Here is a 12,398-nt window from a genome sequence, read left to right as displayed (position 1 = left end):
GTCCGCCTTAGTGAAGGCATCTGTGAACGACAGACCACAGAGAGATGATAGACAGATGGTAGACAGACCATAAAAATATGGTAGACAGACGGCAGACAGACGACAGAGATGATAGACAGATGGTAGACAGACGAGGAAACTTACCCTGCTCACACAGGTTGTGCAGCTTCCTTCCGAATGTCTCTAGGTAGGAGATGTCCTCAGAGTATCTGACCATCATCATAATGAGGCTCGACGCGTACCCCGCACACGCCGACTTCCTCACCACGATCGCCGCCTCGCTGTCGTCTGCAGAACAACAAACAAATGAACGTCTCAGCGGTAAACCGTGGTAACGCCACGTGGCAGTGTTCCCAGTAGGACTGCGATAGGGATGGTTTCGTAAGATACAAACAGGAGAGGGTGTCAGTCAGATGTTGTTCTAAAGTTGTTTGTTATTGCTGTCGTGTTGCTTATGTGTTTGTTATTGTTGTCGTGTTGTTTATGTGTTTGTTATTGCGTTGTGTTGTTTATGTGTTTGTTATTGTGTTGTGTTGTTTGTTATTATGTTGATTGTTGTTCTTAAGTTGATTGTTCGGCACTAGGAAATCGTTTGGTTTGGCTAGAGTGATTCGGTGGCCGTTGGTTATCTTGCACAGATGGATGGGCGAACTTAGTGATCCAACTACATCTAAACGCGAGATTATTTGCTCGTCCAAGACAGAGACACTGCCCACGTCATCGCCCCACGTTTTCCCGCGCCGTGCTAACCGACCGTTGATCTAACTACACTTAAACGCAATATTATTTGCTTGCGTGAGAGAGACACTCCCCACGCCCCACGTTTACTCGCGCCATGCTAACCTACCGTTCATCTAACTACATCTAAACGCAATATTATTTGCTTGCGTGAGAGACACTCGCCACGCCCCACGTTTTCCTGCGCCATGCTAACCTACCGTTGATCTAACTACATCTAAACGCAATATTATTTGCTTGCGTGAGAGACACTCGCCACGCCCCACGTTTTCCCGCGCCATGCTAACCTACCGTTGATCTAACTACATCTAAACGCAATATTATTTGCTTGCGTGAGAGACACTCGCCACGCCCCACGTTTTCCCGCGCCATGCTAACCTACCGTTGATCTAACTATTATTTGCTCATCCAAGACACACACTCCCCACGTCATCGCCCCGCGTTTAAACGTGATATTATTTGCTCGCGTGAGAGAGACACTCTCCACTCCCCATGGCCCGCGTTTCCCTGTGTCTCACTAAGGCCACAATTAAAAAAATATTTGTTTGCCCTCACCCAACCCAGGCTGAAACGTTTGGGTAGGTGGGTAGGCTTTTTATTTTATTTTTTTGAGGTGGGATCTTCTTACAAATTCAGCATGGTGTCTACATGCTCGGGTGTGCTTGTGCGGAGATACCTTTTTATGTTGAATGTTTGTTTTGCTTGGTACATATAATGTATTGCCTACAGATTTATATAATGTACAGTAATACAATTTGTAAAAAAAAAGAATGGGAACGATCAATAAAAATTTTTGGAGTCGGCCCCTTTTTGGCGGGTCGGTCGGGTGAGGGCGAACAAACAATATTTTTATTATGGCCTAACCTGCCGTGTCGATGAATGGGATCAGTGCTTGGAGGTTCAAACCCTGAGACAGACTCAGCACGACGGCGGCGCGCCCTAGTGGCGTGTACGTCAGACTGTAGAGCACCTTGATGCAGTCGAGTGCTTCGTGAGAGTCGAGGTCCCTCGCTGCTCCCCCTCCGCCTGAGGAAGCATCACAGTGGTCTGAGCGACGGTTAGCGCATAGCAAACTGCAGGCCAACGCTCCATTAAGAGCGTTCCCAACTCTGATATCATTAATGACATTAAAGTTGGAAACACTCCTAACGGAGTATCACCCAAACTGCAAGCAGTGCCCCCTTCGTACAGGATACCACTGCCGCAAGGCTAGCACTATTTTTAAAGTGGGCGGAGCTCCTGGAAAATCCAGCGAATGGCGATTCGTAAACAGCGAATGATTTGAAAGAGGTAACGCGAGTGAATGGGCGCACAACCCGCGCACTATTTCTTATCACTATTTCATCAAATTTTTCATGAAATAATGGTTGGATTTTTAATATATTTGCAAGTTTTATTAGTACAAATCTTATTACATAGGATACCAGTAACCTAGCCGCTGTAAAACTTGTGGTAAAAAAGCGTTAGAAATTCTCACTTGTGGCAGTGGTGAATTGAGCCAGAGCGAGAGCGCCATCTTTCGTGGAGTTTGAGTGCATAGTTGCCAATTAGTGCTGTACTAATGAGGTGATGAAATATGCCCGATAACCAAATATGGTAAAGCACCAGGGGGTCGAAAATGCTTTAATTTTTAATTTTCTGAATATCTTATTATATTTTTATTATCACTATCAATAATAATAATGATAATATAATAATAATAATAATAACAATAACAATAATAATAATTGATCAGTCATGCAGGCAAGCAGCGACGCACACACACACGCGCGCGCGTGGAAGAACCGACAGAAGACGACGTTGCCATGGCGACGGCAGACTCACCGACAGTGTGCATCTTCAGTAGTTCGTCGATCAGCTGGATGCTGTGAAGCCGGAGAACCAGCTGAAGCCCTAGCTGCTGCGACGTCATCTCCTCAGCATCCTCCCTGCTGTACTCCTGCCAGCATACGAACAGAGGTCTGGTGACAACGTGTTAGCCAGCGAGCCGTGCAGCCGTGATTTGCACGGTCAGTTTTGAAATTGTACTAGTCACTTGTACCTGAACTTGTTTACTAGTACAGAATACGCTGAAGTTTTTTTTGTATATATTTGTTCTTCATGTTGTATAGCATTGTATTGTACTGTATCAGCCAGAAATTTTATCATTTTAACTACTCAACACTATTGCTGTTATCAGATTTTTTCTCCATGGGGAAAAAACTGTCATCAGTACATGTATTTGTATCTGAATTACATGTAATAAAGATTTAATAAAAATAATAATAATAATAATAATAAAAATAATAATAATAATAATAATAAAATCAAAACTCTTAAACGTAAACTAAAATTTAGTACTTACGCTGGCAGTCTGCAGCAGCGTGCGAACGAGAGCGTTAGCGACCGCCGGCTCACACAGCATCGCGAGGCATCCTCGCTGTGACGCTGTCAGCTGCACCAGCAGCTCATGCGCGGCGGAAAACAAGCGCGCGTGCGACGCCCCGCACACGCTCGTCAGCGCGACGAGCACACAGCGTAGCGCGCGCCTGCAGGTAAGAGAGACAACACTCACGTGTGATCGCACGCACGCACGTATGTAGCAAGCAGACCTTGTTCAACACATGCTGGTAAGGGGTCGTTCACAATTATCAACATTTTCACAAGCGTACAAACCGTACGCTGGGGGGGGGGCCCCACTGCCCTTTGACCTGTCAACTCCAATTTCGCACTGGTGATGGGTTTCCTGCCCATCACACTATACACCAAATATTAATAGCATAGGTCAAGCCGTTAAGATTTGTACCGCAATTCCGTATTTCCTCCTATACCTTAAGTTAAGGGAGAAATATTCCCCCCTCCGTTTACACATCTTGACCTTTGACCCTTGACCCCCCAAATTGGTCATCCCGAGTCCTTTTCACGATCCCACCCGACGTCCCGAATATCGTGACCGTACGTCGAGCGGTTAAGATTTGTGCCCAACTGTTGACGAACGGACGGACGCACGGACGCACGGACGCACGCTCACGTGATTCTACAAGCTGCATCTGACTACGTCAGATGAGCTAATACTAATACCTATCATAATATTATACATTTATTGTGTTATTCATTGGCCAAAAGACAATAAAGTAATATAGTTCAAGGATAATAGTCATAATAGTATTCATTAAAGTGATCTACCTGACCAATTTGAATGTATTTCCCGGAACCGAACCGAGAACCGAAGCGAAAAAAAACAACCGAAAACCGAATTGTACATTTGAATCTTAATCGTCACACCCCTAGTGTCTACGTGTGTGTGAGCTTCCTACCTCGCCTTCAGCAGGGAGAACAGGCCGGGGTAGGGGTCGTGCGACGGCGGCGGTGCCTCGAACATCACCTTGGCCGGCAGAGAGCGCCGGCACTGCGCCTGCAACACATCAACAACGCTGTCGTTACTCGATGTAACACATTGCAACATCGGTCGTCCCAACCGCAGCACATGGATCGCGATAGGCTTGTAATGTCAACACAACAACAACGCTGTCGTTACTCGATGCAACACATTGCAACATCGGTCGTCCCAACCGCAACACATTGGGCTTGTAACGTCATGCCTTCCCAACCGCAGCACATAGATCGCGCTACGCTTGTAACGTCAGTGCATCGGTCTATCTGACATGTAACTACGACTAACTGACGCTACGTGGTTGCGTGTATGATCCTATCCCCTCCCTACTTCCCATTCCCGGATGTAACCGGTAATCCGGAATTCGGATTACGCCTCCGTTAACGACCCTACACTACGGAGCAGGGGAAAATAACTTTTTTTTCACGAGAGCTCTTTTTCAAGTCTGTGGGAAAAATAGCTCTAGTAAAATTTTTTACAGGAGCTCTTTTTCAAGTCTGTGGAAAAAATAGCTCTAGTAAAATTTTTTTACAGGAGCTATTTTGAGCCTGACGGGAGCGATTTCGGAGGTTTGAAGAGCGAATCGCTCATCGCTCCCGTGTATTTTTTACCCTGCTACGGAGTCCACAAGTGTGTTTGAATGGCTGGATCATATGATCATGATCACACGGATCCAGTGATCCTGCACATTTGTTTGGTAGATTAGTGAACCGAATCATGAATTGTTAAACCTGCTGGCGAGGTGGATTCGAATGGGATCCAATATGGCAGCGTGTGACCCAGCCGATCACAGCTTGTTGTTTATTATGAACCATCCTGTGATCGGTCACAGCGAAACACGATCTGTTAGAAGTGAGTCGTCCCCCAAACAAACACGCCCTACGCAACGGACAACGTGGGTAGCGGTTGCCGTGGTTACGCTCGGCCGTGGCGAGGGGGCGTGGCTTACGATGACGTGCGGTGCCTGCACGAGCATGCCGGCAATCTCATCCATGCAGGTGATGACAGTGTCAGCATCCGCCTCGCTCATCGTCCTAGCAGCATCCTCCGCATCCGTCTCCATAGCAACCGCCTGGCTTCTCTCCCTGCGCAGAGAGGCCTCTACCGAACTACGAAGAGAGGTGAACCTGTGTATTAAGACAGTGCCATCTATCTATAGAACATCACCTCCAAATATCACGATTATGTATTAATAGTAACTGTTAATATACTTGTAAACAATAACTTATAAACTTATATAACAGTAAATATATAACACATGTAAATTATAAACATGTAAAAATACAAAATCATAATAATAAAGTAAGTAAATATGAATAAACAATTATAATATATTATAATAAAGTAAGTAAATATGAATAAATAATTATAATAATAAGTAACTTTGATACTATTATTTTATTTTGTCTCTAATACACGTGGCCTCGCAAAACGAGTGAATTCTAAGTAATGAGTTTGTGTAGGAACAGCAGATTGTTGGCCAGCAGTTCATGCGGACACTATATTAGTATTACGCCTACTCACTGGTTCACGGTTTTCTCCAGTCTAACAAGCACCTCGTAGAAATGGCACTTCTGCACCAATGCCATCAGCGCCACCTTCAGCCTTGTTGCCTGTAGAGGACACACAGAGGTCATGCATGTAGGTCATGCATAGGTCATGCATGTAGGTCATGCATAGGTCATTGCTCTCTCGAGATATCACGCCCACCTTTCACACAGCTATTGCTGGTTGCTATGAGCATAGTCGCTTAAGCCCTAGTAAATCACGAGGAATCCTAACGATAATGATAATTAGTTAAATCAAATATATACATTTTATTATATTTAATTCTATTATATATATTATAGATTTTTAATGATAGACTCTTTTGGCATTTCCCTGTGGAGTAATTTACACAGTAAATCCCTTCTATAGAACAAACTCAACCCTATAGTAACCGCTGAGCGAGCGACTGATGATATAAGGTACTTGGCACTTCCCTTGAACGACCCTTGTAATACAGGTATACCTTATATACCTAATAACAACTCTTACGTACAGGTATACCTTATATACCTTATAACGACTTATGTACAGGTATACCTTATATACCTAATAACGACTTACGTACAGGTATACCTTATATACCTAATAGCAACTCTTATATACAGGTTTGACGCACTAGTAACCCACCGACCCGACAGCTCGCGTACACACCTTTGGTGCTTTCCTTGAACGACCCATATAGTACAGGTTTGAAGCGACAAGAGTGTCCCCTTATAATACTATATTTGAGCGACTCACTTAATCTACAGGTTTGAGCACTCCACTTGAATAGACAGGTTTAGAGCGAACAACGCTTATAATACAGGTTTGAGCGACCCTATGATATTACAGGTTTGAACCGACCCCGCTTATAGTACCCGGGTGATGCGACGGCCCTTATAAATAAAAGGTTTTTGAGCGACCCTTATATACAGGTTTGAGCGACCCTTATATACAGGTTTGAGCGACCCATATATACAGGTTTGAAGTACGTATTCCCTTCAATATACAAGGTTTGAGCCGACCCCTTATATACAATGATTTTGACAAGCCCATATATACAGTGTGTTGAGACCACCCCTTATATACAGTTTTGAAGCGACCCTTATATAACATGGTTTGAGCGACCTTATAACATGGTATTGAGGCTGATCCCCTATATACTAGGTTTGAAGCGACCCTTATATACTTATGGTTTGAGTGCAAGAGCGAACTTCTTATTACAGGTTTGAGCGATGCGCCACTGTATATAAACAGATTTGAGCGACCCACTATATATATACAGTTTGAGGCGACCCCTTTATACTATAAGGTTTTGAGCGATCTACCGATCCCCTCCCTTAATATACCCAGGTTTGAGCGGAGGCGCCTTAATATATCTAGGTTTGAGCAACCCTTATACTATCAGGTTCACGCGACCCTGTATATACAGGGTTTTTGAGCCGATCCTTCCTATACAGCGTTTGAGCGACCCTTATATACACGGTTTGATGCGCAACCCTCTATAGTACCAGGTTTGAGGCGAGCCGACCTTGTATAAACAGGTTTGCAGCGACGCCATAATATATCAGGTATGAGTCGGACCCTTATATACTATGTTTGAGCGTACCTCATTATTATAATGGTTTGAGCGACCCTTATATACAGGTTTGAGCGACCCTTATATACAGGTTTGAGCGACCCTTATATACAGGTATTGAGCGACCCTTATATACAGGTTTGAGCGACCCTTATATACAGGTTTGAGCGACCCTGTATGTATACACGGTCTTGACTGCACTAGGGCGGAACCACCCGCGACCCGACAGCTCGCGTACACACCTTTGTCGTGAACAGCATCTGCAGCACCCTCTGGTATCCGGTCTCAGCCGAGGCGGTCTCGGTCGAGGCGGTCTCAGTCGAGGCGGTCTCGTAGCCGAGGAATGAGTCGAGACCGAGCCCCAGCTGCGTGAGCTCATCGAGGGCGAGACGATGAGGCTCAGCTTCATCACCGGGGAGAGACATGTACTCCTCGTGGTAGAGGTCCAGCAGACGCTCCACGACCCCGCGATCCTGTACGAGACCGAGACGCATGAGACATCCGTGAGACCGTAGACACGAAGGAACAGACACTCACAGGGCGAGACTAATGTACTCCGGGCTCATGGAGAGGTCCGCAGTCGCCCTTGACCTGCCTTTTGGCACTCCTGTACGAAGACGCGGCCGTGAGACACAGCGAGACACATGGTCTGCCAGTAGATACGGTGGCGGTGCATGCAGGGGTTCGAAAGCTAAGAGCGGTTATTCATTCTTCCTGCGACAAATTAAATGAATCGGCGGAGGAGAGAATTAGTAAGACTATGGCACATTTCTGGCGCAGTTCGTAATAAGAAAACGTTTGTATCGTTACGCGGAGATCGCCCTTGTTGTCACTTTGTCTCATTCTCTTGATTATCGAGTTATTAGTTCCTTCCACCAAACTTATATAATATATATATAACTGTATACTAATAGAAAATTATATATATAATTATTATAACTTTGTATATATATATCTATACAATATATATATTATATATATATATATATGAGAGAATCATGATATAACTCATTAAACTATATTGTATATACAATTCTTAATTATTTTTCCTTAAAATTATATTTCAAACCGTACTAATCAACTGCGCTTGTCCACCGACGATATTCCCAGACTATCCGACCAAGACAAATCACATCGGTAACTACAATCTTACCAGCATGCGTTTACAGATGGCTCCACATGTCGCGCACAGTGCCTCGGCCATCTTGACTCCGCACTTCATGTGTCGTACTTTGTGGACGGCCGACGGCTGGGCGATCGCCTTCTCAAAGTCCAGTCCCTCGAATGTCCAGTCGATGAGCGTGCTCAGTACGTCTGAAACGATGCAGGGTCCATTCTCAGAAATCTTCTTCAGCCCACATGATTCAAATCGCGGTCTAAAAAGTCATGAAAGGGATATGCAGACTGTAGTGTAGTGACGTTTGGTCATAATTTTATAGGTCATGAATTTATAGATATAATCACAGGTCCCATAATTATATATCATAATTATAGGTCATAATTATAGGTCATAATTATAAGTCATAATTATATGTCATAATTATATATCATAATTATAAGTCTGAAATTATGAAAGGGTCGATCATTGATACAGTTATAATTATATATAATAATTATAAGTCATAATTATGGGTCATAATTTAAACTTTTCTTAGCCTAATCGTAGGTGACTGATGGAGGCTATCGTGACATCTGCGCGAATGCAGTCACCTGCTCGTTAGAGCGACGAGCATACCTGTGAGAAGATCCTCAGCTTCCAGGGAGACGAGTGCAGGTGTGAGGATGCCTGGGATGCTCTCCATTGCCTCGACCCATCCGTGCCAACGACTAAATCAGCTCATGTAATTAAACCAGCCTAGTTAATGAGCTCGTTAACATCAACGACATAATGACGAGGCAGTTTCGGGGCTTCGTTTAAGTGACCCTTATATACAGTGAAACCACCTCTGTAAAACAGTCACCTTTCTATTACAGCCACTTCTGGACGTGACCCTTCTACACAGGTTCAACTGCGTATATGCTTTCCCGCGTAGACCGAGTATTTTCACCGCAAACATTCGACAATTCCCGTGAGTTTCGCGTCGCGCGCGCGCGCGAACGTACTTCTCGGTGTGTTCCGCCGTTCCAAAGACCTTGAGGATGTCCTTGAGCTTGCTGGCTTCCTCGGAGTGAACGAAGCCGTGCGGACGCTGCCTTCGCTTCTCCACTTCATAGCGCGACAGCGACGGATCGACGAGACTAAGAACGCAGAAGGCAAACGCGCAGAGAATACGTCACGTCAAGTGTCTGACAACAACCACGGCAAACACTTACTTACTTACTTACTTATCCTCTTGGTCCCCTGATGCAACATAAGGCCTTACACTAAACACAAACAATCTTCTACAACTCTATAAATGTCACATACACCCCGATTATGACAAGTGATGCAAATGAAAAAAGTGGGAGATGGTAAAAGAATTAAAATTTAATAACTTCAAGTCAGATGATCAATCAATCTATGATGCCGGAGGAGCAAACTTTACTCCTATATTTACTGGCTTACTGCTGGTATAGACTTACTGACAAAACTATAAGTAAATGAAACCACTTGTCGCCTGCCGCCTTCCATGCCTCCGCCCTTGGTACAGCACCGATGGTGAGGCAACGTCTACACATACCTGCAGGGGGGTTAGCGTATTACCTGCGGTGTGGTCCGCATTACCTGCGGTGCGGTCAGCATTACCTGTGGTGCGGTCAGCTCGCAGTGGTAGGGGTTGAACGGCTCGAGACCGATGGACCATTCGTCGTCGATGTCGTAGTCGGTGTCCAGAGCGTCCAGTTCCAACATGTCCGCTTCATCCATCGGCATGTCCTCGTCCGAGAGGATCTCCTCAAACGCTACGGCCGGCTGCAAGACAACGACACACCGCGTGACAATGTGCAAGCCAACGTGACACCCTGTGACAACGTGCAAGCCAATGTGACACCCAGTGACAACGAGCAAGCACGCTACTGCGATGGTATTGCGCTAGTAGGAGTAGTATTTACGATACCATTGTTGCGAAATACAAATAATGTCCACATTGAAAGAATTAAACTCCGTAAACTTGAATAAAAGTTCTTATTATTTTTCAATCGTGTTTGACATTGTTGACGTTTTCCACTAGCCTGGTTACATCAAAAAGGCGAATCGGGAAAACCGGAGCGCACATGGGGTAACATATAAAATGCGAACCGGAACGATTATGAAGGTGGTACGCCGTAACAACCATTGTCGACACGATTACACCAATTGCAAAACTCTTGCGATGCTACTGATGTATTTGATATTATTATATTATTATGTTATTGATATCAAATTGTGTTTTATATTGTGTAGTGCAACAAGCCTTGTTTTGGTTCACATTATCTACTAGACTGGTGCCTTACTCGTGCATAGGGACTGAACTGCTGGTAGCGTGTACCATGCACAGATGACCGGGGCCAGTGCAATTATTTACAGCAATGTAGGAAATATTGGTAATGGTCACACATACTTACGTGCAAAAACGTATCTTTAACAATAAATAAACCAAGTCAGGGTTTTAATGTTGCTGTTATCAAAAACCATCAAGCATCGTATATCGTATATTACCAAAAACTATTGGCGAGAGTGATCGATCGTTTACTTTGCCATCGATGCATTGCTACACATGCTACCCTGCCACGCCAGCGCTCAGGCCACAATTAAAAAAATATTTGTTTGCCTTCACCCGACCCAGGCTGAAGTTTGGGTAGGTAGGTAGGCTTCTTCTTTTTTTGAGGGGGGTCTTTTTACAAATTCAGCATGGTGTCTACATGCTCGGGTGTGCTTGTATGGAGATACCGTTTATGCTGAACGTTTGCTTTGCTTGGTACATATAATGTATTGCCTACAGATTTATATCAGGTACAGTGATACAATTTGTAAAAAAAAAAAAATGCGAAAAATCAATAAACATTTTTGAGTCGGCCCCTTTTTGGCGGGTCGGTCGGGTGAGGGCAAACAAACAATATGTTTATTATGACCTTACCTCCTCCGTCTCCTGTATCTCTCCGTCAGAGCCGCGCGCCGGGGAGTCCGTCTCCGACATCAGCTCAAAGTCTCCGGCCGCCGCCACCACCGCCGCAGTGTCGCCGATGCGCGCTCGTTTGCGCGGCGGCGAGTGCTCCTCCGAGCGCAGCCTCTTCACGCGATCATCCTCCTTCACCCTGCGAAGCCACGCAAAAAAACACGGGTCGTCATGGCGACGCTTACCGATGCTACCAGTGTTGCAGGTCTCGGGCCTCGAAGCCGGTTTCTTTGGTCTCGGCCTCGGCCTCGAAGTGCAATGACTCGAAATCGGACTCGGACTCGGGGACTCGAGCCCTCCGGACTCGAGTCGAGGCCGGCCCGACGCCACTACATAGTACATAACTGTACGTATTGTAAACGTGCAGTTTACAAGAATTTAAAACTCAAACTCCTACCTAATACAAACAAGTGACAGCTCCAGGAGCAGAACACACCCCCCATTTTTGAACAAACACATACATAGAAGAGAGCGGCCTTGTCGGTCTGTGCCCCCCTTTAAAAAAAAATCAAAACTGGACTCAGACTCGGACTCGGGTGGTGTAGACTCTGACTCGGACTCGGGTGGTGCGGACTTGGACTCGGACTCGGACTCGGGGGGTGCGGACTCGACTACAACACTGGATGCCACACGAAATCTCACACGAGACAAACTTCAGCTGCCTGCGTCATGCATAACTGGCGGGATCGAATTCAAATTCTTATTAAAGGAACGGCAAACATTGCTTTTTCGGTTTTCTAGTCGGAAACCTAGTCGGGTACCATGACATGCTTGGAGGGACACCACGACAAACATTTCCTTCGGTGAAAGGTTACAAAGTCCACCTTTTAAGACCACGTTTCATATAGGACGAAGAGGGATACATACATGCACTAAATGTGATTTCTGTGAATGGCCGGGAGGTAAACGAGGTAAGGGTGGTGCTTCGCTGGTGTATTGCACTGACATAGTCCCATTTTTAGCAGCACCATGGCACAAGCCTGTGGCACTTACCGTTGGTGCCACAGTGAAACTCGAGCGTTGCGTTGCTGTTCTTCGGCTTAACACCAATGTGGATCGAGATGGTTTCGCTGTAGTATGACCGATTGTACTAAATGCAGATTGCAGA

At 45.3% G+C, this 12,398-nt stretch overlaps 1 protein-coding gene across 1 annotated transcript in view; it reads right to left on the bottom strand.

Moving 5' to 3' along the window:
* LOC106812608 (protein virilizer homolog) overlaps positions 1-10,090 on the bottom strand; it is a 15,052-nt gene extending 4,962 nt beyond the window's left edge. The window contains exons 1-12 of the mRNA XM_014816514.1: positions 9,943-10,090; positions 9,320-9,462; positions 8,953-9,031; positions 8,371-8,531; positions 7,460-7,690; positions 5,636-5,724; positions 5,061-5,220; positions 4,035-4,132; positions 3,083-3,266; positions 2,563-2,677; positions 1,603-1,764; positions 145-288 (exon numbers count right to left, since the gene is read on the bottom strand). Of these exons, the coding sequence (XP_014672000.1) occupies positions 145-288; positions 1,603-1,764; positions 2,563-2,677; positions 3,083-3,266; positions 4,035-4,132; positions 5,061-5,220; positions 5,636-5,724; positions 7,460-7,690; positions 8,371-8,531; positions 8,953-9,031; positions 9,320-9,462; positions 9,943-10,000 (1,624 nt within the window). The 5' untranslated portion in view covers positions 10,001-10,090. The remainder of the gene's footprint in view (positions 1-144; positions 289-1,602; positions 1,765-2,562; positions 2,678-3,082; positions 3,267-4,034; positions 4,133-5,060; positions 5,221-5,635; positions 5,725-7,459; positions 7,691-8,370; positions 8,532-8,952; positions 9,032-9,319; positions 9,463-9,942) is intronic.
* Positions 10,091-12,398: the final 2,308 nt, after the last annotated feature.

Source organism: Priapulus caudatus, unplaced genomic scaffold, assembly GCF_000485595.1.
Source record: "Priapulus caudatus unplaced genomic scaffold, Priapulus_caudatus-5.0.1 Scaffold666, whole genome shotgun sequence".
Lineage (NCBI taxonomy): Eukaryota > Metazoa > Priapulida > Priapulimorpha > Priapulimorphida > Priapulidae > Priapulus > Priapulus caudatus.
The sequence above is the reverse complement of the archived record's forward strand: the minus strand, read 5'-3'. Positions and strand labels throughout refer to the sequence as shown.